The sequence below is a fragment of the Amphibalanus amphitrite genome, unplaced genomic scaffold (genome assembly GCF_019059575.1).
Source record: "Amphibalanus amphitrite isolate SeventyFive unplaced genomic scaffold, NRLGWU_Aamphi_draft 000022F_arrow, whole genome shotgun sequence".
Taxonomy (NCBI): Eukaryota; Metazoa; Arthropoda; class Thecostraca; order Balanomorpha; family Balanidae; genus Amphibalanus; species Amphibalanus amphitrite.
In genome coordinates this window covers 316935-342571 of record NW_024881518.1, presented here as the reverse complement: position 1 = coordinate 342571, position 25637 = coordinate 316935, and the positions used below count along the sequence as shown (strand labels likewise).

At 44.7% G+C, this 25637-nt stretch overlaps 3 protein-coding genes across 9 annotated transcripts in view; 1 reads left to right on the top strand and 2 right to left on the bottom strand.

Moving 5' to 3' along the window:
- Positions 1-19445, bottom strand: part of LOC122391583 (calcium-transporting ATPase type 2C member 1-like) — a 35896-nt gene extending 16451 nt beyond the window's left edge. The window contains exons 1-2 of one of the 5 annotated variants that reach the window (XM_043385651.1): positions 19388-19445; positions 18329-18434 (exon numbers count right to left, since the gene is read on the bottom strand). The gene's annotated coding sequence lies outside the window, so the exon portion shown is untranslated. Of the gene's footprint in view, positions 1-18328; positions 18435-19076; positions 19088-19162 lie in introns of those variants that run through there. The other 4 variants (XM_043385660.1, XM_043385679.1, XM_043385669.1 and 1 more) reach the window with 4 other exon arrangements.
- Positions 19446-19892: 447 nt separating this feature from the next.
- The window catches only part of LOC122391527 (probable ubiquitin carboxyl-terminal hydrolase MINDY-4), a 21964-nt gene continuing 16219 nt past the window's right edge, over positions 19893-25637 (top strand). Inside the window, exons 1-3 of one of the 3 annotated variants that reach the window (XM_043385580.1) lie at positions 19900-19933; positions 20734-21197; positions 25140-25342. The gene's annotated coding sequence lies outside the window, so the exon portion shown is untranslated. Of the gene's footprint in view, positions 19934-20733; positions 21198-25139; positions 25343-25637 lie in introns of those variants that run through there. The other 2 variants (XM_043385563.1, XM_043385555.1) reach the window with 2 other exon arrangements.
- LOC122391579 (pseudopaline exporter CntI-like) overlaps positions 22256-25637 on the bottom strand; it is a 4665-nt gene continuing 1283 nt past the window's right edge. The window contains exon 2 of the mRNA XM_043385638.1: positions 22256-23810. Within this exon, the coding sequence (XP_043241573.1) occupies positions 22656-23810 (1155 nt within the window). The 3' untranslated portion in view covers positions 22256-22655. The remainder of the gene's footprint in view (positions 23811-25637) is intronic.

Below are 25637 nucleotides of genomic sequence, written 5' to 3'. Positions count from 1 at the left end.
ACGCAGCAGCTTTCTTCCTGGCCTTCTTCAGCTTTTTAAAATAAAAACATTGGTCCAAAAGAGGTCCTTATATACAACAAAACCTGATTTTGAAAGGTCAACGAAAGAAAAATCGTCAAGCAACCAGGTGCAAGGCATGGCTTTGAGCCGTGCAGTCTTAACTCCAACTCCGGAGTCGGAGTCGGTAAGATTTTAGCGACGCTGCAGCTCCGCCGCCCGAAATTTTCGAAACTGAACAGTGAACAGGATTTGAGTTGGCAGTGGCGACCACAAGCGGGTCCTAGGGTTGGAGATTATGGCAAGTTAAGTAAATCATAAATACCTACCTGATTTGCAATGGTATGCCCATGGAAGTCAACATTCGAAGAGGGAGAGTTTTCTTTGCTCGTATGGAGACAGCTTTTTAGGATTTACAAGAGTGGAAAAGTTGCCCCGGCCGCGCCGGGGTAGACTGAAAGTTACCCCGGCCACGGCCGGGGTGGCCGGGGCAGGTTCTCCACCCATGCCGCGAGCCACAGCTATTCTGAGTGAAAACCGATCGGTCCGGCCAGGGTTAAAACTTATCAGAACTTAAGTGTATCAGATAAGTGCTTAAGTGACATTCCCAGCTCTCTTAGTTCATAAAGTCCTGAGCCATTAGGTCTAAATCTCACTTCAGGTTCAAACTATTAAATCGGTGGTAGTAGCTTTCTTCAGCTTTGTAAGCCAGTTCAATCATTGCTGCTTCAGCGTCCATTATTGCATGTAAAATGGAATGTAGAAAAACAAAGCTATGGGATTAAAAGACACATCGTAATACTTCGAGCGGAGGATATTCGAGTTATTGGACAAAAACTATTCAGTCGGTCTTCTCAGTTTTTTTTTCATTCGGTCAGGTCTTCTCCCCTGCTTTTCTAAGTCTCGGATGTTCCCGAGAAACTTTTCCAAAAACACTGCAGGCTCTGTACGTACTACGTCTACGATGGCCAGATCAGGCCAGAGCAATGTAGTTCGGTACCTCCCCTGTACCTCCGCTGCAGCAGCCGGCACTTTCTGAGTGGCCCGCCTCCAGTGACTGTGGGGGTCTCCGACACGACAGTCTGCCTCCGCTGGAGCCGGGTTACCTGACCTTCTGGTGCGCCCGGTCCGGTGACACAACTCGGCCTCTCCATTCACCTCCGATAACCCTACAAAGGTCGGTGCAAGCCGCAAGGTGCTCGGGGGTAACGCCCAAGTCGATCAGAGTCCTGAGCCGATCTCGCCATAGGTAGTTCAAACCGAGTCTGAATGACAGACCGCAGAAGCTGCGAGTTGCGACCCTTTCCAAATGGCCCATCAACAATGGCTCGTCTGAATAAGCTGGTCTATCCGCTCACCATGCGTCACATTAATGCATTGGTGATTGGAGAGTGATGCATCGTTATGTGCCGAGCAGTGTATGGAAGAAATAGGTGCAAGAGAGGTCGAAAGGCATAGCAATTAGCAACCACCTGCATATTAGTTTCATCAGTGCAAAAGTTAGGCATATCAATGTGACATGCACTGCTAGTAGCGACTTTGCCAACCATCCCGGGCCTGTTCAAGTGCCCTATGCCATACTGTGTGGCGCCACCTCTTTTTCGGCAACGGCAACGCAGGGGATATACAACGAACTAAGCCGCGTCGTTGAAGGTGGTGCCGTTGAGCATGAAAGTGGTGCCGTTGAGCATGAAAGTGGTGACCGGGCGCAGGATAAGCTCATTGCGAACAACGCAGCATGTCATGGGTCAGGAAGAACGAATTGACACTGACCGTCAGCGCCGTCTTCAGGCGACACCGTGTAACGGGCACTGCCACCTAGCGGTGAAACTGGCACCTGGCCGCATCGGTCTCGTCAATCGTCCCCGTGATGACAAAAGTTCGTGCCGCGAAAGAACCCAGCCTAGCCTGACCTGGCCTGGCATAAAATGACCTATTGTATTGCATTGCATTGTCCTAAAACCTAACCACCTATCCTACATGTATATGTTGCAGGCACTTTAGAAAATCAGTCATTTTGTAAAATGCCTAGGCATTTTGCAAAATGCCTGATTTTCCAGGCTTTTTGCAAAAAGCCTAGGCATTTTACAAAATGACTGACTCTCCAGTCATTTTGCAAAATGCCTAGGCATTTTACAAAATACCTAGCCATTTTACAAAATGACTGAGCAGTGTGTTGTAGATGTTGCAGGCACTTTAGAAAATCAGTCATTTTGTAAAATGCCTAGGCATTTTACAAAAAGACGGCTGTTTGAAAAATGACTGAACGCAACCAGGCTTTTTTCAAAATGGCTAGCCATTTTACAAAATGACTAGGCATTTTGCAAAATGCCTGACCAGCATGGAACGTAGATCCCACTACAGATACTATGGCCAACAGTTTTTGGACGTCTTCCTATACCCATATAGGTACGTGTTCAGCCTGTAGCTGATCGATTTGAAGCTCTGTGATGACGACAATGCTGAGTAACGACCAGGTTGAGTTGCAGACTCGGCTGTGGCATAAAGCATTGTTTAGTTAACGCTGTAAAAACTCCCAAGTACATCAACGCCGTTCATGTTCTGCCTGAAACTAGACCTAACAAAACCAGCCGGAGACCGGCCCTAGTCAATAGGCAGGCTCGGTTGATGTACATTGTACAATTACATGTAAACGAATGAGTGTAGTCTTTGTTTGATTGTGTCTTTGTTTGACAGCTTTGAGTACCTACTTGCATGGTCCCAGTTAAAAATATCAAGCTCCACATCGGGAGAATCATCAGGTCGCTTGGCGTAGGACGAGAACGTTGGTTTCAGAAGACACTAACGCCTAAAGCCCGGTTCTGACTGCCGTTTTTCGATCGTTTGGTGGATCGTATGGTGATCGTATCGTGATCGTATGGTGATGGGATGGGGATCGGCTCGCCCGTTTCCCGATCGCCGCGATGGTAATCGTGTGTGTGCAGTGAGAACCGGGAATAAGTGTGTGGGATCGAATCCTCGCGACCTCTAATGGTTTTACAGATACAGGCCGGCATAGGGCCAGTCGTTTGTTGACGCTCCAGATCGATCATTTTAAATCCAGCAGCATCGCTGACGTGGGGGTTGGAAATGTCGCGGGCCTGCACTTCTCAAAATAGAGAGAGGTAGGTATGGACTTCCCACTGCTGGACTCCTCTGGTCATAATGCTGGACTCCTCGGTCCACCTACACGCTACCAAAACGTATATAATTAGGTACTCGTATCTACAACACGCTGCTCAGTCATTTTGTAAAATGGCTAGGTATTTTGTAAAATGCCTAGGCATTTTGCAAAATGACTGGAGAGTCAGTCATTTTGTAAAATGCCTAGGCTTTTTGCAAAAAGCCTGGAAAATCAGGCATTTTGCAAAATGCCTAGGCATTTTACAAAATGACTGATTTTCTAAAGTGCCTGCAACATAGATACGAGTACCTAATTATATACGTTTTGGTAGCGTGTAGGTGGACCGAGGAGTCCAGCATTATGACCAGAGGAGTCCAGCAGTGGGAAGTCCATACTTACCTCTATTTTGAGAAGTGCAGGCCCGCGACATTTCCAACCCCCACGTCAGCGACGCTGCTGGATTTAAAATGATCGACCTGGAGCGTCAACAAACGACTGGCCCTATGCCGGCCTGTATCTGCAAAACTATTAGAGGTCGCGAGGATTCGATCCCACACACTTATGCGTTAGTGTCTTCTGAAACCAACGCTCTCGTCCTACGCCAAGCGACCTGATGATTCTCCCGATGTGGAGCTTGATATTTTTAAGTGGGACCATGCAAGTAGGTACTCAAAGCTGTTGCCACAGAGCAAAATTAATCGTGTTTTGTTAATTATTGCTTTAATATTCATTGTGATCAGAGAGCTTTTTCATTCCAAAGAAAAGTTAGGAAGAAAACCTAAAGAAAACGTTGCGGCGCGAGTTATTGGCGAAAAACAGGAGGGGTGGGCGGAATCCACCCCCCCCCCCCCTTCCACTGCGCGTGTTAACCCGGCACCGCCTGGGCTATTTCCGTACCCACGACAGCCTGGGGGGAGTCGGATCCGACCCCCCCCCCCTGTTATCTCGAGAACCAATGGTCGTATCGAGCCCCGCGAGGCGGCGTTCGAAAGGTCTCTACGAGACCTTCCCAAAGCACTCTTAAGATTTTAAGATTGAGGTCAACTTTCGGGTCAAGGTCAGGTCAAAGGTCAAATTCAGGGGTTTTGCATGAATCGGCTTACGGACAGCGGAATCGATAGCTGCTGCTCGAAACTCACCAAAAATGACCTCAAAGGCCTAGTGAAGGTACCATGTGCGTATAGGGGTCATACTAAGCACGGGTCAAGGTCAGGTCAGGTCACGAAAGGTCACGGTTTTCACTTTCTGCTACATGGGCGTGCGACACATGTTTTATGGCTTATTTTTCACGCCGAATACGATGGTAATGGTTATATGTGACCCCAAGTCACTGTGCTGGTGATAAGTGTGCATTGAAAGCATAAAAAATCGTTTATACTATACATAACTAAACGAGGGCTAAGAAAAAAGTCAATTTTTCAACTTCTTATTTTTGACATAAAAATGCACTTTTCTAGACGAGCTTTGTCCCAGAAATCTAGTGGTGCCATTTGTTTTCACATGCAATGTTCAGAAGTGCCTCTAATTCACGAAAATGCTTATGACGTCACCATGCCCTATGCATGTTGGAGCTATTTTTTACAATTTGGGGGTCAAAAATCAAGATAGAAAGTTGAAATTTGGGGCATCTAATGTTCTAATAGAGCTCTACAACATATATTCAGGTTTTTTGGAAATTCCCAAAATTTTGGATTTTATTAGCTGTTTTCCAAAAAATATAGTTTTTTGCATTTTTAGGGGTGAAAAACGCATTTTATGGAAAATCCGAGATAACCATTTCAAAGAACTCGTTGAGCTGCGTCTTTTCATGTCCTTAATTTGCAATTTGCTTCAAACCCTGATTTTTGGCGATTTTTTAAACATTTACCACTTTTTGACTAAAAACGCCATGTAGTTACATCACTAAAATCGATATATCTAAAAAAAATTGATATTTTTTCTTAAAAATTGCACAGGAGACGTCAAATTGATGGGGGAGAAGGTATGCCGAGTTTCAAGTAGATAGTGAAGGTGGTTCATGAGTCATTCAAGAAAAACGGAGGGGGGGTCGGATCCGACCCCCCCCCCCCCCCCAGGCGGTCGCGGGTTAAAATGTGAGGATGGGAGAGAAGGAGTGGGAAATTATAAATAAATTCGAACGTGTTTTTAATGTCCAAATACATAATGCAGCTTTGTCCGTAATGGCACAATCAGACAAAGACTACACTCATTCGTTTACATGTAATTTGTACATCAACCTATTGACTGTTGACCTACTGACTGCCTATTGACTAGGGCCGGTCTCCGGCTGGTTTTGTTAGGTCTAGTTTTAGGCAGAACATGAACGGCGTTGATGTACTTGGGAGTTTTTACAGCGTTAACTAAACAATGCTTCACTAAAGGACATGATGTGGAGTTTGCTAATGTAATAATTGAATGAGGACTTTACTCCACAAGAAATCGTTCGGGTCGGAGCTTTCGAATTGTATTACAAAGCTTCGTCAGCCATTCCACTCATCCGAGACATGCTTCTACTAGAACATAGAGAAGCTCTGTCTGACGTCACCTGTCTGAAGCCAGAAGCTATCGCCGACCTCTTGGACCTGTCCATCAAGAACTGCCACGCAGTGGTTCAAGATGGTGACCGTGAGAGATGGTTCAGACAAACAACTGGCTTGGCCATGGGGAAGAGCTACTCGCCTGTGGTCGCTGACCTCTACATGGGCCATTGGGAGCGTGACCTGCAGCAATTAGCTCTTGCTTGTGGAGGACAAGTTCATGCATTCTGCAGATATGCTGACGACTACCTTGTCCTGTTCGAAGGCAGTGATGACATCATCGGAGAGTGGGTCAGGCAGCTGAACAACAAAGATGCGAACATCAAAGTCACAACAGAGACAGAAGAAGGAAGACAACTCCCCTATTTGGACATCTTCATAAGCAGAACGGAGAACTGTTACAAGACAAAGGTGTACAGAAAAGCGTGCTCTACGAATCAGGTTCCACCCTTCAACTCCTACACCGAGACAAGATACCTTCGATCGGCCATCAGATCAGACTGTTTACGAGCCAGCAGATACTGCACGAGCGTAAAGGATCGGCAGAAGGAACTGGACTTCATTCGCCGGAAATTTCATCAGCATGGCTACCCTATCTCATTCATCAACGACACCATACACCAGAAGACCTCCGTCTGAAAGCTCGGGCTTTACCCTCTCCGCCAGACACCAGCAACAGTCAGCTGCAGGTTAGAATGTCAGTGCCCTTCGCAGGTGCTTACTTCTACCAACTGAAAAGAGCAGCCAACAAGATCGGCATCTCACTCGTCTCCAAGCCATCTCAGACACTTGGAGCAGTTCTGTGCAGCAAAAGCAAGCACAAGCTGCCGAAGCACCAGGAGAGCAACATAGTCTATCAAATCGAGTGCTCCTGCAAGATTGACGGTGATCCGGTCATCTACATCGGCGAGACGGACAGGGAGCTGGGAACCAGAGTCAGAGAGCACAGAGACTGCTGGTCTGGCTCGAGGAGCTCCAGAGCCAACGCCTCAGCATTCAACTCCCATCGGCAGTGCACGCCTCTGTTTGATGATGCCAAGATCCTCGACCGTGCCGCTCACCATCAGATGAGACTCCTCTTGGAGTCGGCCTACATCAGAACCGTAGGACGACGCGAGACTGTATTAGTGTCACCAAATGATGCCAATTTGAACAGAAATTCAGGTGCTATGCTACAGGATCGCTGGCTACCCATTATCCGCAGTGCCTGCCGCTAAAAGCTTGTACGATTTTGACTTGTATTTTTTTATATATTTCACGCCCCCCCCCCCCCCCCCCCACTGGTTGTTGCATATGGCTACTTTTATCGTGAACTTTATATCCTCCTTTTATTAATGTTATTAGTTGTGAATGTTCTAGCCTATTGATGGAGTGTTTTTGATCATTGCTATCACTTTGACTCTTTACCTATTGAATGATTTTCTTGGTCGTTTATAGTGTATTTATGGTGTATTTTATATACCTGGTACTTTTGTTAGCCTATTACCTATTGATGTTGCATACATGTTTATATCACTTGCTATATATCCTAGGTAGGTCTTTATTACTATTTATCACTTTATATAACCTTTGTTGAAAAAAGTAGAAAAACACGGAACAAATAGTGCATGGACGCGTTTCGATTATTAAATCTTCATCAGCATGACATAATCACAGAGAAAACAAGATATAGCACACAAACATTCGAGCTCGTCACAGTGCAATCGTCTTGATTTTAAAAATTCATGCATATGACATATTCACTACTAATCCACCTGTAGGAGAATATCCACGAAAAATGATAGCAAAATAGATCACTGACATACATATGACACATGGATAACAGCAAATTTATACAGAACGATCATGAACAAGTAGGTACTCATACAAACTAATGACACGTCTTCTTTAAACTATACATCGCCGCTGGTTTTGCCCATTTCATCGAACCCACCCTAATATTAATCGTTTCGTTCATTGCTATAAATGCCGCCTCTGTCGCCTTCCGATTGTCTTTGTTTTTACATAATGCTATAATTTCCGCCCCGCCCCATCTCAGTCCCACGCACAAGGGGGAAAAGCTCAAAAAATTGAGCGCTCAAAAAATTGAGCGGGCCCCATTATGAAGGAATAGGCGAAACGATGGTATTTTACAATGCCTTTAGCGTCACACTACGGCAAATATCGTATCCAAATGAGGTATCAATGGCAAGAGAGAGCAACAAGGTTTCTTCTCGAACACTCGCCGTGATAATTTATATCGGTGTTTTTGGAAAGAAAATGCCCTAAAGACGCTCAACTTTTTGAGCGCCACTTGTCGTTCGGGACCGCGATACTCAATAAATTGAGCGCCACGACAGACGACAGTCAGCTGGCGCTCAAAAAATTGAGTGCCGGCCAGCATCTACACTCAATTTTTTGAGCGTTCTCCGTGACAGGTGAAGCCGGTACTGGCTGCCATTTTTGATGTTATGTTCGTTGAAATACGTTAAACTGAGTTGAAACAGAAATGCAGGAAGTTGAATGCTACGTGGTACCTAAACTTTTCACAAACCCATGGCATCATGTCACATTTTCCGCTAGTAGTTTTATCGGTCTTTCGGATTCGGCACACCTAAAATAATTATACAAGGCTTGAATAATCCGTATGAATACTGTAATTGATATTCTCTGACTGTACTGGGAGAAGGGAATACGTGAATACAGAGATATCCACCCACCCTTGAATATTGGAGAATTACAGCAGGAAAAACTGTATTGCCACGGTTACAACTTACAAGGCCATCGGCCGCAAACAAACAAAAATACTATACAATGTGGGTTAGATTCACAAACACCATCAAGTGTGGAACACAGAGACGAGCAAAACAACATCACATTATCGCATGCCAGCCCGGCCACATTGGAACTGGGCCCGGGTGACCTGCGACCGGAACCTGCGTCTTGCCAGCATGGCAGTGTCGTACTGCTTTGATCCAAAATATGCCATATAGCAAATGATATAAACGACCTAAGCTCGGACTTAGCTTATCATTATCAAATCCTTAACATGTAAAAGACGAATGGAAACATCGAGTCTCAGACCAGCAGTAGCAACGATCACAGTAGCAACATCACAAAGAACACGCGGCATTATCAGACAGCCGTTTTGTTATCGGGCTACAGGCGGCGACGGCGTGGTTGCAGACCAGCTGCGAGGTAGCGGCGTGCGGGCAAAAGGCGCGGGCACACCTCCATGTGGCCGTGCGGACAGTGCGCGGTCGGCGTCGCATAGTGGGCGGCATCGGGCTGTCCCGGGCCGTCGAAGCCGCACAGGTTGTCGGCGCATGTGGGCGCGCGCGGTCACCACGGCCAGCTGCTCACCGCCAGCACAGACTGCGCAGCGTCGCCGCTCCGCCGGCCAGAACACGCAGACAACCCTTCTTGCAGTCGCACAACACGTCGCCAAACTCATTCACCTGCTCCACCATGTTGTTGATGTCACCGAGTCGTTTGAGTCGTGGCTCGTGCCGTCGAGCATGACCTGCCCGATCGGACACGGGTCAGCGGCTTCTGCTCCAGCGAAGTCTTCATCTTAGTGACGTCTTGCTGATCTCCACAAAGGCTGAGCAGATGACCTTACCCACAGAGACGGCCGACGTCCTCGCCAGCGACCGCTTGGTTGTGCAGACCTGCCAGAAAAAGAAAAGCTGTTTGGTGATCTCAAACGATTTTTTCTTTATGCAGTGGAACAAAACGGAAAATATGTCATACAACAGGAACTAAAAAAAGATGCAGCCTAGGTCGTCTAAGAAATGGGTGCAACATTGATAAAATTCTTCATTGAATGAATTCTGCAAATGCTTTTGATAAAATGTGTGGTGATTATAAGGAGACCACTTTACTATAAAATTGCTCAGGATTCCCTATCTGGACCTGTCAAAAAATCCTGACTGCATACCAACAATGAGCATTAAATCCAAAACCTCTACCAGGTACCTAGGGATAATTAAATTCTGATTCAGGAAAATACTTCACATCATACAAATAAAAACCTTTACTATACTGAAACTGAAAATGTGACGCTGATCCAGTGACCTAAGGGTCTCAAAGTATAATAATGAATTAATCGATTATAAATTTGGTGGTGACTGCCGACTGGCGTCTGGCGGCCTAGACCTTGAGGCTTGAAAGTGGCCTTCCTTTTCCGTTGACTCCGATCCTCCAGATGGAAATGATATAAAGGATCATTTTTATCTTATTTCATATGAGCGAGCCAGTCAGCAAAGTGGCTATCCTGTTTCAGCATTCACCCACACAATAGTTGACTGTCAGTCTGTCATGCTGTCAGTGTTGTGAAGTAATGAAGGAGTTGAGTTTTGTTGATTATAAATTGTGATGTTATGTAAAGGACTGGAAAATTAATGTGAAAACTATGGAAACATATTGGCAGAGTATTGTCACTTACTATCAGGACATATGGATAGAGAATACATTCAAATTAATAAGAAATGCCAAATATCAAGGTACTCAATCACTGATAGCAGTGGACTATCATATGTTTTAATGTCAATTATATGAAAGTTAAGACTGAAACTACCTTTTACCTCATCATAACTAATGAAAAATTGTGTGAAGAAAACATTCACAGCCTCTTTGAAGCACTTAGACCACTAAAAAACAAAAATTTTCACGTAAATATGTTGTGTCTCCTTCCTTCAAAACATCATATCGGATGGCGCCACTTTCGTCGACAGTTACTTATCTGCACGCAAATCGAGGAAAACGTGAATTGATTGACGTTTACGTGTTTCCAAATTTAAAATCACAGCATATTCAAACTTTTCAGTGTACCTTTTAACATCTAAGTACAACTAAAACGATAAAAACTTACCCTCAACACAGGGACGACGATAACCACGCGACCGGAGACGTCGCGATGAAATAAACAAACGGCGCCGCCAAATGAAAAATATTCTCCAATATGGGTAATGTGAAATTGAATCGCAATCATTTTGGGTAGTATGAAAAATGCTCTTTCCAACAGAACCCTAGTAAAAAACGTGAATGGACAAAAAATAACTTTTATTTCGACATAAATATTGGCCTGTTTTTAAGTCATCCTGGTATGCCGTAAGATTTCGACCTATAAATTGGTGTTCCCCCAATCATTGAAGCTTGAGCAGTGAAAAATATGAAAGCCTAATCTGTTTTGCATCATTAGTGATTCTCCTAGGGTGTTGCCATTTCTCCCTAGGTGTTGCGAGTTGCTTTTGCAAAACGTGTTCCTGAAACGGCTCAATTTTTTGAGCCCTCAGCATTACGCCTATGGGAGCCTCTGACGTCACACGCTCAATATTTTGAGCGCTCAATAATTTGAGCTTTTCCCCCTTGTGCGTGGGACTGATCTTGGTAAATGATGTGTTTTCTGAGCATGAATTACTACCGCGCTATGTTCTGCGTTGTTTCGCATGTCCCGCTTATGTTCCTTTAATCTAACGTCTAAGCCCCTCCCGGTTTCCCCTATATATGATTTGTCACAAGAACCACAAGGAATCTTATACACTAAACTTTTTCTTCTCCATTTCTTTTTGTTTGGTTTTTCAGTATATCCCCTACCTTTGTTCCCGAAGAGAAAGCTATTTTAAATCCAGTCATTTCAATCTGTTTCGCTATCATCTCGGCTGGTTTCGAATTGGGAAGTGTTATATATCGTTCGGTTTTCTTCGTCTTTGTTGTTGCGCTTCGCTTTCGAATATTGATAGCTTTTCTTTTCAAGTTGACTAGAAATCCTTTGGGGTACTTTAATTTCGTGAACGATGTCATGATGTGCTGAATCTCTTCATCTATAAACTCTTCACTACAAATGCGATACGCTCTAAGGAAAAACCCCAACACTATCCCACTTTTAACCCGATCATTGTGTCCAGAATAGAAATGTACGTACGACTCTTTGTTTGTAGGCTTTCGATACACTTTAAATTTTGGCTGACTCCCACGTATGATCACAGTATCAAGAAATGCAATCGTCCCGTTGCTTTCTTTCTCAAGTGTAAACTGAATCTTTTCCTCTACCGAGTTAAGTCTATCATGTTTGTCCTCTAAGTTCGTTTCTTTTGGCACTACTACGAGAATATCGTCAACATAACGCAACCAAATTACGTTACTGCCCATGATGCCCTGATAATGGTGCTTTTCGAGCCACTCCATGTACAAACATGCCGCCACCGGACTCAGTGGTGACCCCATGGCTAGTCCCCTATGTTGACTACAGGGTGTTTCACTAAAAGTGTCAAAAAGTAAAAGGTCATAATGCACATAATAACAATGTTTTCTACGGAAATTTGCATACCATTTCATCCGCAATTGTTGGACATTTGAATATATAAAAACGATAGCACCGTCACTCAAACCTATTCCACATATCCGCCCCTTCTTTTGATGCACCGTTTCGGCACGTGTCCGGAGGTGCCTCACAGCCCGTTTTCATCTTCAGCGTCCAGACTGTCGGCAAAGCCTTGAATGGTGCTCTTCAGCTCCCGAAGTGATGCGACTTGAGTCTTCCTCAGCTCTGCGAGAGCTACTGACCAAAACCAGAAGTAAAACGGTGACAGATCGGGGCTTTGCGCTGGCCAGAGGCGGGCGGCGAGGCAGCTGATTTTTCGGTGCAGGAACTTCTAATCCAGCCAGTTCCTGGTGGTTACAGCCATTATAGTGGCTGTTTTTGATAACTTGTAAGGCCTTGGCTATTTCTGATGTTGAAATTAGCTTCTTGTTATCTTCAAAGACCCTCAAAAAGACCCTGACCCTTTCAACGGTTTCCGCCGAGAGGTGGGGGACCCCGGGCCGTCTTTTTTGGACTGCGACCGGCATCGAAGGAACCCTTTTAAACCTCTCAAGAAGCCCTTTGAACCTTTTATAATCTGGAACGTAGCGAGGTGAGAGAATAAAACGTTTCCTGAAAAGTCGGCATACGGTTTCAATGTTTCTGATGGCACCAAATGTAAGTGTAATTTACCCCTCCTGTTGCGGTGTAAATAACCTGTTCTTGATCTGCATAAGGAAAAAAAACGACTAGTAACTTTGGCCTCCTGCCCTCGCTCCGTATGAGTGTAAAATATATCTTAAATGGACAAAGCATAAATGTCCAAAAATTTGCAACCAAGCCACGTGCGCAACCACGTGATTTGCATATTTTATATAACTTTAATAGGCATTTACTTTTTGACACTTTTAGTGAAACACCCTGTATACTCATCAGACTGAAATTGAAATCCCCCAAAGTTAAGGCACATTGCAAGTAATTTCAAATAGTCATCTTTTGGCACAGGTAACTGTTCGGAGTCCATATTCGTTACTACAGATTTGATCGCCTCTAACGCACCGTCTACCGAAACGTTGGTAAACAAAGACTTTACATCGAAACTAGCCAGGAACTTATCTGATAAGTCCATGTCCTTGATCTTGTCCATGAGATCCTCAGTGTTGCGGAGATGTGCGTCACTGATCGTGCCCAATGTGCTTGAAAGAGGCCTGGCCAAGACCTTCGCGAGTCGGTGTGGAGCACTGCCGATCCCTGACGTTATCGGTCGCATCGGAACATTCGTTTTGTGTACCTTCGGGAGACCGCGCATTCGTGGTGCAGCAGGCGCCTCTTCTAACAGATGGAGAAGATTTTTCCCTTTTTCGGATTTCTTGAGTACCTGTCTTGCTTCTTGATTGAACTTCTTACTAATTTTGTCCGTGTATCCCGAAGGTTTCTTTTCGTATGTTTCAGTGTCTTGGAGTAGGTCATTCATTTTGTTTGTGTAGTCATCGATGTCCATAATCACCAATCCATCTCCCTTATCTGCCTGGGTGACAATCACGGACGAATCTTTGGCTAATCTTCTCAACGCTTCCATGTATCTCCTTGGCAACTTATCAGCCTCCTTATCAGCTAGAGCTTTACAGCATAACAGCACGCCTTGAATAAAACCCTTTTCTACATCTTCATCGTTCCATCTAGTGTTGCGACGAACGTGATCCACATATTGATTTTTGTCCTTCCCCGTATCAAACTTTACTCCGAGGGCTAGTGCTTCTTTTTCGTTGTCATTCAGTGCTCGTGATGATAGGTTCGTGACGATTTCTACATTGCCAGCTTCCTTCCATGGGCTGTTGTCGCACAAAGTCTTCAGTTTTCGTTTGAGTTTCGTCTGCTGTTTGTCGTTGAAGTTCTTCAGTTTCGTTCGTAGCTCAGTCGATATCGGCACTCCTTTCAATTCATCTCGTAGAATGTATATCTTGTCCCTTATCTCTGAGCACGCTTCTTCTAAAAAGCTACGGGCAGTTGTGCTAAATGGATGATCTTTACTCTTAAGTTGTTGAGGAGCCGATTTCGGCAATACTTGCTCTAGAATGCAATCATTCAGAAATTTAAGACGATTGAAACTGCTTGAGAGCTTTCTTTTTGTGAGATATTCATGCTTTTCTGCGAAATCGTCACGAACCTATCATCACGAGCACTGAATGACAACGAAAAAGAAGCACTAGCCCTCGGAGTAAAGTTTGATACGGGGAAGGACAAAAATCAATATGTGGATCACGTTCGTCGCAACACTAGATGGAACGATGAAGATGTAGAAAAGGGTTTTATTCAAGGCGTGCTGTTATGCTGTAAAGCTCTAGCTGATAAGGAGGCTGATAAGTTGCCAAGGAGATACATGGAAGCGTTGAGAAGATTAGCCAAGGATTCGTCCGTGATTGTCACCCAGGCAGATAAGGGAGGTGGATTGGTGATTATGGACATCGATGACTACACAAACAAAATGAATGACCTACTCCAAGACACTGAAACATACGAAAAGAAACCTTCGGGATACACGGACAAAATTAGTAAGAAGTTCAATCAAGAAGCAAGACAGGTACTCAAGAAATCCGAAAAAGGGAAAAATCTTCTCCATCTGTTAGAAGAGGCGCCTGCTGCACCACGAATGCGCGGTCTCCCGAAGCTACACAAAACGAATGTTCCGATGCGACCGATAACGTCAGGGATCGGCAGTGCTCCACACCGACTCGCGAAGGTCTTGGCCAGGCCTCTTTCAAGCACATTGGGCACGATCAGTGACGCACATCTCCGCAACACTGAGGATCTCATGGACAAGATCAAGGACATGGACTTATCAGATAAGTTCCTGGCTAGTTTCGATGTAAAGTCTTTGTTTACCAACGTTTCGGTAGACGGTGCGTTAGAGGCGATCAAATCTGTAGTAACGAATATGGACTCCGAACAGTTACCTGTGCCAAAAGATGACTATTTGAAATTACTTGCAATGTGCCTTAACTTTGGGGGATTTCAATTTCAGTCTGATGAGTATAGTCAACATAGGGGACTAGCCATGGGGTCACCACTGAGTCCGGTGGCGGCATGTTTGTACATGGAGTGGCTCGAAAAGCACCATTATCAGGGCATCATGGGCAGTAACGTAATTTGGTTGCGTTATGTTGACGATATTCTCGTAGTAGTGCCAAAAGAAACGAACTTAGAGGACAAACTTGATAGACTTAACTCGGTAGAGGAAAAGATTCAGTTTACACTTGAGAAAGAAAGCAACGGGACGATTGCATTTCTTGATACTGTGATCATACGTGGGAGTCAGCCAAAATTTAAAGTGTATCGAAAGCCTACAAACAAAGAGTCGTACGTACATTTCTATTCTGGACACAATGATCGGGTTAAAAGTGGGATAGTGTTGGGGTTTTTCCTTAGAGCGTATCGCATTTGTAGTGAAGAGTTTATAGATGAAGAGATTCAGCACATCATGACATCGTTCACGAAATTAGAGTACCCCAAAGGATTTCTAGTCAACTTGAAAAGAAAAGCTATCAATATTCGAAAGCGAAGCGCAACAACAAAGACGAAGAAAACCGAACGATATATAACACTTCCCAATTCGAAACCAGCCGAGATGATAGCGAAACAGATTGAAATGACTGGATTTAAAATAGCTTTCTCTTCGGGAACAAAGGTAGGGGATATACTGAAAAACCAAACAAAAAGAAATGGAGAAGAAAAAAGTTTAGTGTATAAGATTCCTTGTGCTTCTTGTGACAAATCATATATAGGGGAAACCGGGAGGGGCTTAGACGTTAGATTAAAGGAACATAAGCGGGACATGCGAAACAACGCAGAACATAGCGCGGTAGTAATTCATGCTCAGAAAACACATCATTTACCAAGATGGGGCGGGGCGGAAATTATAGCATTATGTAAAAACAAAGACAATCGGAAGGCGACAGAGGCGGCATTTATAGCAATGAACGAAACGATTAATATTAGGGTGGGTTCGATGAAATGGGCAAAACCAGCGGCGATGTATAGTTTAAAGAAGACGTGTCATTAGTTTGTATGAGTACCTACTTGTTCATGATCGTTCTGTATAAATTTGCTGTTATCCATGTGTCATATGTATGTCAGTGATCTATTTTGCTATCATTTTTCGTGGATATTCTCCTACAGGTGGATTAGTAGTGAATATGTCATATGCATGAATTTTTAAAATCAAGACGATTGCACTGTGACGAGCTCGAATGTTTGTGTGCTATATCTTGTTTTCTCTGTGATTATGTCATGCTGATGAAGATTTAATAATCGAAACGCGTCCATGCACTATTTGTTCCGTGTTTTTCTACTTGTCTCTATCAATAACCTTTGTTATTTAACAGATTTAGATATAATTAGAATGTATATCGCTTATGAGATATTTTCTTCTTTTTCATATATGTTAAATGTTTTATCATAGAATGTCACGTGCTATTTATCTATTTTACTATCTGTGACATGTCCTGTCTGCCAAAGACGAATCGCCCTCAATTTTGCGACCGATACCCCCGAACCCGATTACGATACGCTGACGAAGCTTTGTAATACAATTCGAAAGCTCCGACCCGAACGATTTCTTGTGGAGTAAAGTCCTCATTCAATTATTACATAAACAATGCTTTATGCTACAGCCGAGTCTGCAACTCAACCTGGTCGTTACTCAGCATTGTCGTTATCACAGAGCTTCAAATCGATCAGCTACAGGCTGAACACGTACCTATAGGGTATAGGAAAACGTCCAAAAACTGTTGGCCATAGTATCTGTAGTGGGATCTACGTTCCATGCTGGTCAGGCATTTTGCAAAATGCCTAGTCATTTTGTAAAATGGCTAGCCATTTTGAAAAAAGCCTGAATGCGTTCAGTCATTTTTCAAACAGCCGTCTTTTTGTAAAATGCCTAGGCATTTTACAAAATGACTGATTTTCTAAAGTGCCTGCAACATATATATTATATGTGCTCTTGTCCCTACGTACTTAATGCCCTACGAACATTTAAATACCCACGCAATTTTGTACTAAGTACCATAACATTCATGGTATCTATGTAAGTACATTTGTCATACGAACATTTGCGAAGCGACTTTTCGGCCGCAACTTTCAATTGCCAGCGACTGGAAAATAGTCATTCGCCATAGAGCGTAATGTTAAAGCAGGCCCAATGCCCATCGAGCCGATTCCCTCGAGTCAATCTGCAATAGAAAGGTAGAAAGGCAGGTAGGTGGGTCACTGGAAAGCTCTGCGCAGGCTACCTTGACGAAATGCCTTAATTCAGTATATCGAATTCATTCCGTATGACGTATCGTTGACCTGAGCGCATCTGAACAATGCTATTGCTGCACGGGCCCTAACAGCCCTCATGTATGGTCTTCTCAGTGGGAAGTGGGAACTGGGAACCCTTCACAAGCACTCCTTGGAACTTTACACCCTGTATCAGAAATCTCACAGTGCAACAAGTAGAAGTAGCTGGAACCAAGGCCCCAGTACCTATTGGCTATCAATAGGTGCTGGGCTATTGGCTATTATTTTTATATTATTGGCTATTATTGGCTATTGGCAGTGCCTTAGTGAGCTCTCATCAAGTAAGGTTGGTACCTTACTGGAAGATTTTCTAGCTACTTTCCCTATGGCCAATACCTCCTGACCTAGTCACACTGCATAAGCAATGTGAACAGAACAACTTTAGGCAAAGGGATACCTCAACATAGGTCACAATGTTGCCTGAACAGTACACACTAATACAACCAACAAGACAAGGCCTGTATGCACAAAGGAAAGTGCTGCACTAAGCTCTTGATGAGCACTTCATTTCATTCATATTTATTATGGGCCCTGTTTCACACCCGGCAGAAAGTTCTACCAGGTGTGACATCACCTTTCTGGTGACATCGCAGACCTAGGATGGCAAAATATTTTGTGAAACACTGACAAAATATTCTACTGAGCAGCATAGCATGACAATCGCTATTGATCCAAAATGATTTCACACAAAAACTGCTAGAATGCAACGTACCTACTAAACACACTGATTGACTCATGTTTCTCAAATATACTGTGGGGTGGCAAATCACCAATTCATGACATTGCATCTCCAATTACATCCCAGCAAGGAAGATACATGAAACGAATTCAGTCACTTGGTACACCACATTGAGAAGCAAAGCAATCACCATCACAGAAATCTGTCAGGCCATTCTGCTGCACAATATTCTGCCATGACATCACAATTCCATTCAGAAGCTCTGCCCCTGCTCTGCCCAACGATGCCTTCAGCGCATGCGTCATGGAATAATATTCCAGCACAATTCACAGTGAAACAGGCCTAAGGACACTTCTCTTTAAGGCACTTACCTCAAGGACTCAAGTAGGTAGATCAAATGAGCCTTGGCTCAAGGCTCAAAAGCAGACCAATCTTCAGGCAAATAAACAATTTGCATGAAATCTTTTCTCAGATGACCTAAAACAATAACAAATTCAAATCAAAATGTGAGAGTACAATAAAACAAAGCAAAGCAAACTGCTATGAATTGGCTTAAGACGTTTGAGATGTTAGAAAGATTAAGATGTCCACTGGAGCCTGAGCAAGAGCCTAAAGGCCGAGCTACACTATGCGTGATCGTCCGGGAAATTGCATGCATGATCTGAGAGTTTGCAGGTTTTGCAGAAAATTGGTATGCGGATGAAGTTCAGCTGATAGGAAATACACAGGGTCGGCTACACTGGGGTCACAGATTCATTCAAGGAAATCCCGGACGTTCAGTACAGGAAATGCCGGATAGTCAGGACAGTCTGGATGTTCCGTACCAATATTAAGTTTAGAGCTACAAACGTTTTTGCAGAATCTGCGAGATTGCGTGATATGACAGTTGTTCGCGCACTTGGTGCCGGTGGCGCACCGTATGAATCAAAGTGACATTATTAATAATTGTTTCGTTAATTTTCATGTGTTGATGTTCAGTTAACAAAAAAAGTTATTTATGGATAAAATAATATAGAAAATGGCAAACTTAAGCCTCTGTTAGGTACAAAACCATCCATTAGTTGTTATTATTGCGTCAACGTACAATAATGCACGAAAATTCTGGAAAATCGCAAAAACCGATGTCAAGGGAGCCCCGCAATCACAGGTCTGCAGATAACACACGTAATTTCCTGAACGATCAATGATAGTGCAGCTTAATTTACCTTCAACCTTGAGTCAGTCATGTCGAAGCGTTTCGTGTAGGTACCTACAGGCTACACATTGACATACATGATACATGTTCACCTTTTTTAACGTATTAAGGGCAAAGTCATAATAAATTGCCTAACAATCAATCTAAGTATAATTGAGGAATATCATTTCAATAAAATTTCAAAGGTAAAATACAAATATTCCACAAAATAACGCATTAACTACCCTATACTCACCGCTCCGTTTTGTCGCAGCCCAACCGCATTTGCCGCATACTGAAGCTATCATTTTATCAAGGATGAATGAAATATTATGGGTTTCCTTTTCACAAACGCCTTATTAAATGACGTTATGTAAAGGAAGATTGCTTTTTTTAAATTAAATGTAGGTAAAACTATTGTACAAAAATGAGAATTAATGTATAAATTTCAGAAAATGCTAACTTTAAATATCTTTTGAACTTTAATACAAAAAATGTTTAAACTACGAAAACAAACATGCTGCCTTGCATGCTGCGGAACAGGGGGGTTCGCTCCCGTGCCTTCAGCATTACGAAAAATGGCAACAGCCCGTGAGCAGCATCAGCGCTCACGCACATGTTCAAGGAAAACGACATGTAATGGACTGCTAACGACGGCCCTCTCCACCAATCAGCGCTCGGCATCTCGAGCGCTGATTGGCTGGTAGCAAACGCGTCATATGTGGGTCTCATTTTTTTTGCGATCAGTGAACGCGTTATTTAATACACAGTGGCCTATGGAGAATGGCACGGGGAACTGAAGGTCAGTCTTTTATTGCTTCGTACATGCGAATGGGGGTATTTGAGTGGCATTTGACACCATTTTCGAAATCTACAGTGAATTTCTGATCGAATCATGTATATATTTTTATGAATTTGACAGTATTAGTGCTACATAGTCGGTGTTTTATGTTGGTGTTGTTTCTCTCGACCTTTGTCTTGGACTCTTATCCTATCTTTTCTCGAAAATGCTTGCCATAACCAGGTCTTAACTGTATCTGTATAAAGGGAATATGTGTTGAATATGAGGAGAAGGTAGTAATGACCATTCTGCCTATCAAACTGCCAGAAGGTGTGCTTGTAAGGTGATTGAAACTGCAGTACGGGTTGCAGATGTGGGTTTGACATTAGCATTGTTGTTGTAACCCCACTTGCTCTAATAAAATGGCAACATGGGGTTATGTACCCACTATTGCACAGCCTGGTATCAAGCTGGTTGATATGTGGAGGATAATGAAAGCATAAAAACTTTTCTTTAGTGAATAGGAGCGTTGCGTCTTGTGACTTATGTCAAGTCATTTTAAATGAAATGATTGTGATTGTAACTTTTACTTCAATTATTATTGCTAGTTTTGACCTTTTTAATCATCAAGTTTTATGTGTACCAATTTCATATGCCTGTGTAATGTCTGTGCGGCTTTGTGCAGTGAGCGTGTCTTGAAACAAACCAATTTATTTTGTACCTTTTTTTACTTCAACAAATGTATGTCAAAGGACAAAAATGTCATGTCTATTATCATTGACACTACTACAGCTAACTTTGCCTATATTCCTATCTTTCAGAGGCATTCGTCTGCTTTCCAGTGCAGTACCTAGGAGGCTGCAACTGAAACTTGCACTGTGGTATCCTGAGCCGTCCCCCCTCCGACCGCGGCTGGGACGAGCGTTCTACCTGGTTTATATAGCCTTGCTGCGGAATAAGCATATTAGCAAGGCCTCGATGTTAGCAGACAACGGGAATAAATCATTTCATTCAAGGCCCTAAATAGGTACAATTTCATTTATTTCACGTGTTACCAAAGCTGATACCAAGCCAAGGCCGTATTTTAGGGCCTATTATTGACTAATTCACCAAGACAATAGATTGTTTTGGACAAGTTCCGGACAAGATCTTGGTTTCGGAGTCCTTCGGACATACCTATATTTCTTTCATTTTATTATCTTTTTCAGTATTTTCTACCGTGTTGCGGTCAGATGATAATGATAACACCACGCCGCCGATGTTTCACTCAATTTTTGTTCTACAGGTAAGTCGGGAAGACAAATAATTGGGAAGATACTCAGTCTGGGATTTTGTTTGGAGGCCTGGAGGCCGTCGGCCGAATCAAGATACCTATAGGCTATAAGAAACCGAATGTCGCAGTAGCGGCGGAACACTTCTTTTTCCTTCACCGCGGAACAGGACCAAAAGTCGGGGAACTGCCGACTTTTGGTCCCATTCTTTCCATGCAACGCCCATAGGGCTAATGTTAAAATGCCCAAATCAAAGGGGGGCACGGTGCCCCGGTGCCCTCCCCGTTCCGCCGCCTATGGAATATCGAACATCATGACTTTACAGTTCACACGTATTCTTTCCTTTTGCGCAACTTACGACTCAGGGCGACACAGCTCCGATTTCTGGTCTAGAGGATATTAGTCATCTATCTACTGGTCTGGCCCGGCTTCGTCGGCGTGTCTCCCGTCTCCTGCCTCCGCCGGGCTCTGCCCGCTGGCCCTGTAATTTGACCCCTGAAGTCTGGTCGTTGGTGTCCAACTCAGCGCCACACATCGCTAATTGGAAAAATCGATGGTTCTTTAATTTTTTCACCAGCATATTCAGAGAATTAATTGGTATAACGAGGACATTGTAACAGGCAGATTCCAGACTTCGGCAGGGAATAAGTAGGTACGTAGCTAACTGTCAAAGTTTTGCCGAGCAATAACTTTCTTATTTCAAATCCTGTATGACATTGTTGACTTATCTAGCTATTCAGTCATTTATGACACTCTTTGACTTGCTTCGAATGGTTAGTCATTTGACCTTAAAGTAAACGAGATCATGACTTGACTGAAAAAAAGGTTATACCTCAACCTGTAAGGGGAGTTGTTGGCAGAAACGCACCAGTTTTACGTTACGTGGTGCGTACTTGTATGTACACTGACCAGACATCATAATGCATTAGTGTCACATGATCATTTATCATTTTGTACACCTACCTTTTGATGCCTGTAGCGTAGAGATCCGCGGTTGTAAGTCTTGGATGATAGTTGCAAGCCGTCGTTAGCTGTTATTGAGGATCGGTGGAGCTGCGGATTGATTTCAATGGCAGAACCCCAGGGCAGATTTATTTTAACACAAAACCCAATCAGTTTATCGATATGGTGTAACAAAAACATATACGAATAGGTATCTATCTCTTCCAGACATAATGCGCCACGGATAGAGATAATAGTTATTTTGATGAAAATCAGTGCTTTATCGCAAACATCAAGACCAATATTTCGCGCTCCATCAGTATTGCTATACAATATACATATCTCCTCAATTTGCGACGTCCCCATTCCAAGCATAGCCCAACAATCACGGCACACTACAATTACTATCACAACTTGTTAGATTGCATTGAAAACCCACTAGATGAGTCCATGTATATCACATCTCAAGTCTCAAGATACCGACCGCACTTTCGTCATCTGATGAATAGTGACTAGACTGGTTCCAGCCCTTACCCGAAGCGGCATATCCCAGGGCGCTTGTCGGGATCGTCCGGCAGAGAGGCCAACCACTTATTCAGACCAACTAGGATCACGGAGACGATGATCAGCACCATGCCGGCGCCGGTCAGCATGGTCGGCACCTCGTCAAACAGGATGAACTGCCAGGCGACTGCGAACATCACCTCTGTGACGGTGCGCACCACGGCCACCAGACTAGCCTGCTCGGCGTGACAGGCGCGCGTCAGACACAGCTGGCCGAGGAAACTGCAGACGGCCAGCGCCACCAGCAGCCCGCACTCCTCCAGAGAGCGCGGCACGTGCACGTCGCCCACGGCCAGGCACACGGACAGCGAGAGCGGCGCCGCCACAGAGGCGAACACGGTCATGATGACGGTAGCCGGCACGCCCTTCAGCAGCCGCATGGTGACGTACACGTTGGCGCCGGCCAGCGTGCTGGTGAAGGCCAGCGCGGAGCCCAGCAGGTGCGCGCCGCCGGCGTCCGCGCCCGCCGAGCCGAACACCGCCGACGGCCGCGTAATGAGCAGCATGCCGGCCAGCGTGACCGTCACCGTGGCCGCCTGCAGCCACCCGCACGGCTCGCGCAGGAAGATGCGCGCGAACACGCCCACAAACACGGGTACGCTCAGGAGGATGACACTGGCATCGGCCAGAGACATGTTACGCAGTGCATAGAACTTACACACGAGGCTGGTGGCGCCGAGCAGCGATCGCAGCAGCAGCAGCCAGCGCCGCCCGCTCGGGAACAGGCGGTGTCGGGAGCTCAGCGCCGACACCAGGCTCGGCACCAGGATGCCTACGAACCGGAACGCGGCCAGCTCGGCCGGCTCGAACCGGTCCAGCAGCTTCACGAGCACGGAGCACAGCGAGAGGAAGAGCGCCGAACTGGCGGCGTACAGAATACCGGCCTCGCCCAGCCCCAGCAGAACTCCGGGGGATGGGGGAGCCTCGGCGCCCGGCGCGGGGGCGGGCTCCGTGGGCGAGTTCTGCTCAGAAGCACCCGGTCCACCGCCAGCTTTTTGGGGTGTATGTGAATGGGTGTCATGTGGGTCTCTTTCGTAAACCTCTTCATCAGGCTTCAGGACAATTTGTTTGTACTTGATGTTCTTGAATGTCGTGTAAAGCCAGCGGTCTTTTCTGGGACTCTGAAACACAATAAAATGCATCAGTTAACCCTCGCCCGCACACGCCATTTTCCCATCCTAGAACGCACATGAGGGGGGGGGGGGCGGTGGTTGCCATCCCCCCGCGCCATTTCGTTCCTGTTGGAGATAGAGCTTAGCGGTAAGGATCAAAAAGATTCTTTGGGAAGAGACGAATCCAATGATACCCAGTTTTACCTTCTCAGGTCAGTCATTGACCTTCCAGGTCAGGTCAAACTAAAAAATGTTGCTGTTTTGGGTCACCGTTGGATATCAAGTGCGCTGCTTATCATATGCCGATGACGATGCCGTTTTCTGGTGCCAAGCCAGCTAGAACCTCTTTGTCACACTACCCGACCAGGTTTTTGCTGCTGAGGTCATTTCAGGTCAAGTTAGGTCAAGGTCAATGATATGTGTTTGTAATGTATGTCTGTGTGTGTCTGTGTGTATACTGATGTGTGCACCAATTGTTTATGTGTTTGTATTACATGAAATCATGATCTGAGAAGCTTTCACCAAAAAATGCAGTCAAAAACTTCACAAAAAGTAAATTCAGCTTGCCTAAAACGCAATTATCTTAGATGACCTAGGTTGACCTTGACCCTGACCTTGACATCTGTACATCGTCGAACAACATGTTCCATGATAGGTGGGAGGTAAGACTGGCAAAAAAGGCCGAAATCAAGGTGTCAAAAGCTCACAAGGCCCATAACCAACGCAAGATGTTGAGAATTGGCCATTTGGGTCATGACATGACCTGAAAAACAAGGTCATATCTCCGAAACCAAAAACCACAGAAACTTGAAATTTTCAGTCAACATCAAGAAAGGATAGAGGAGCAGCTATACGAAAAATCAGCCTAGCTCTTAAAATGTTGAGTGCAGAGCAGAAAGACTACCTGGGGGGGGGGGGGTGGCAACCACCCCCCCCCCCCATGTGCGGGCGAGGGTTAAAAAGGTTTTGTGGGTGTGCAAAAGCATTGTTGCACCGATGCCGTCCAGTTTTCTAGACGTTCTATCACCGGTAGCACGCTTAGTGATCGGTGAAGTTGTTGTTACCGGTGAGGTGTATCATAGGCACATGATTCCCAACCTTTCAGGTCTCAGGTTTTTTAGTGTTAATATTTTTTTTTTGATTCCGCTCAATAAGTGCCCTCCTTCCTTTCACGCGAAGCAAATAAAAGACGCATAATTACTGACGCGGCAGCATGCGACAGTGAACCTAAGATCACAGGACATGACGTTAAACTTCGTCGATCACCAATTCCATTACGGATATACTATTCCCACCCAAGTACAGTCTTGTCTGACATTCCTTCCCCCTCCGTCACAGAGCTGGCTGACAGACCACGGATGACTCGGCTGCCAAGAATAGGGACTATGAACAGCTGTGAGCTCGACACCGCCACTCCGAGCCTGTGACAGCCTGTCATCTGCGTGGTGATCAGCACTGCAGCGAACGTCACTGAGGGGAAGCTGTGGAGCTGTAGACGGACCCGGACCGACCTCTGCACGGTCACCCAGGACGGTGCAATGGTGAGTCTTCCTGATAGCCAATAAAAGATATGAACGAACGTGGGGAATAGCTAGTGACGTACAGCTTTATCCTGTAGAATTTCGAGGCCCCGAAACGTTCATGGCATTTTTTTTCGTTTCTGAAAGGATGTTTTGAAGAAAAAAAAACTCAAAGCGGGGCGTGAAGTGGTCCGTTGTTCACAATATATGTTTGTTCTTGTAGGTAGGACTAGGACGTACATATCCTATACTCTATACACTATAGATACATAAAGGCTTCGCCAGTTCGATCCCGACCCGGGCCGCGATAATTCGC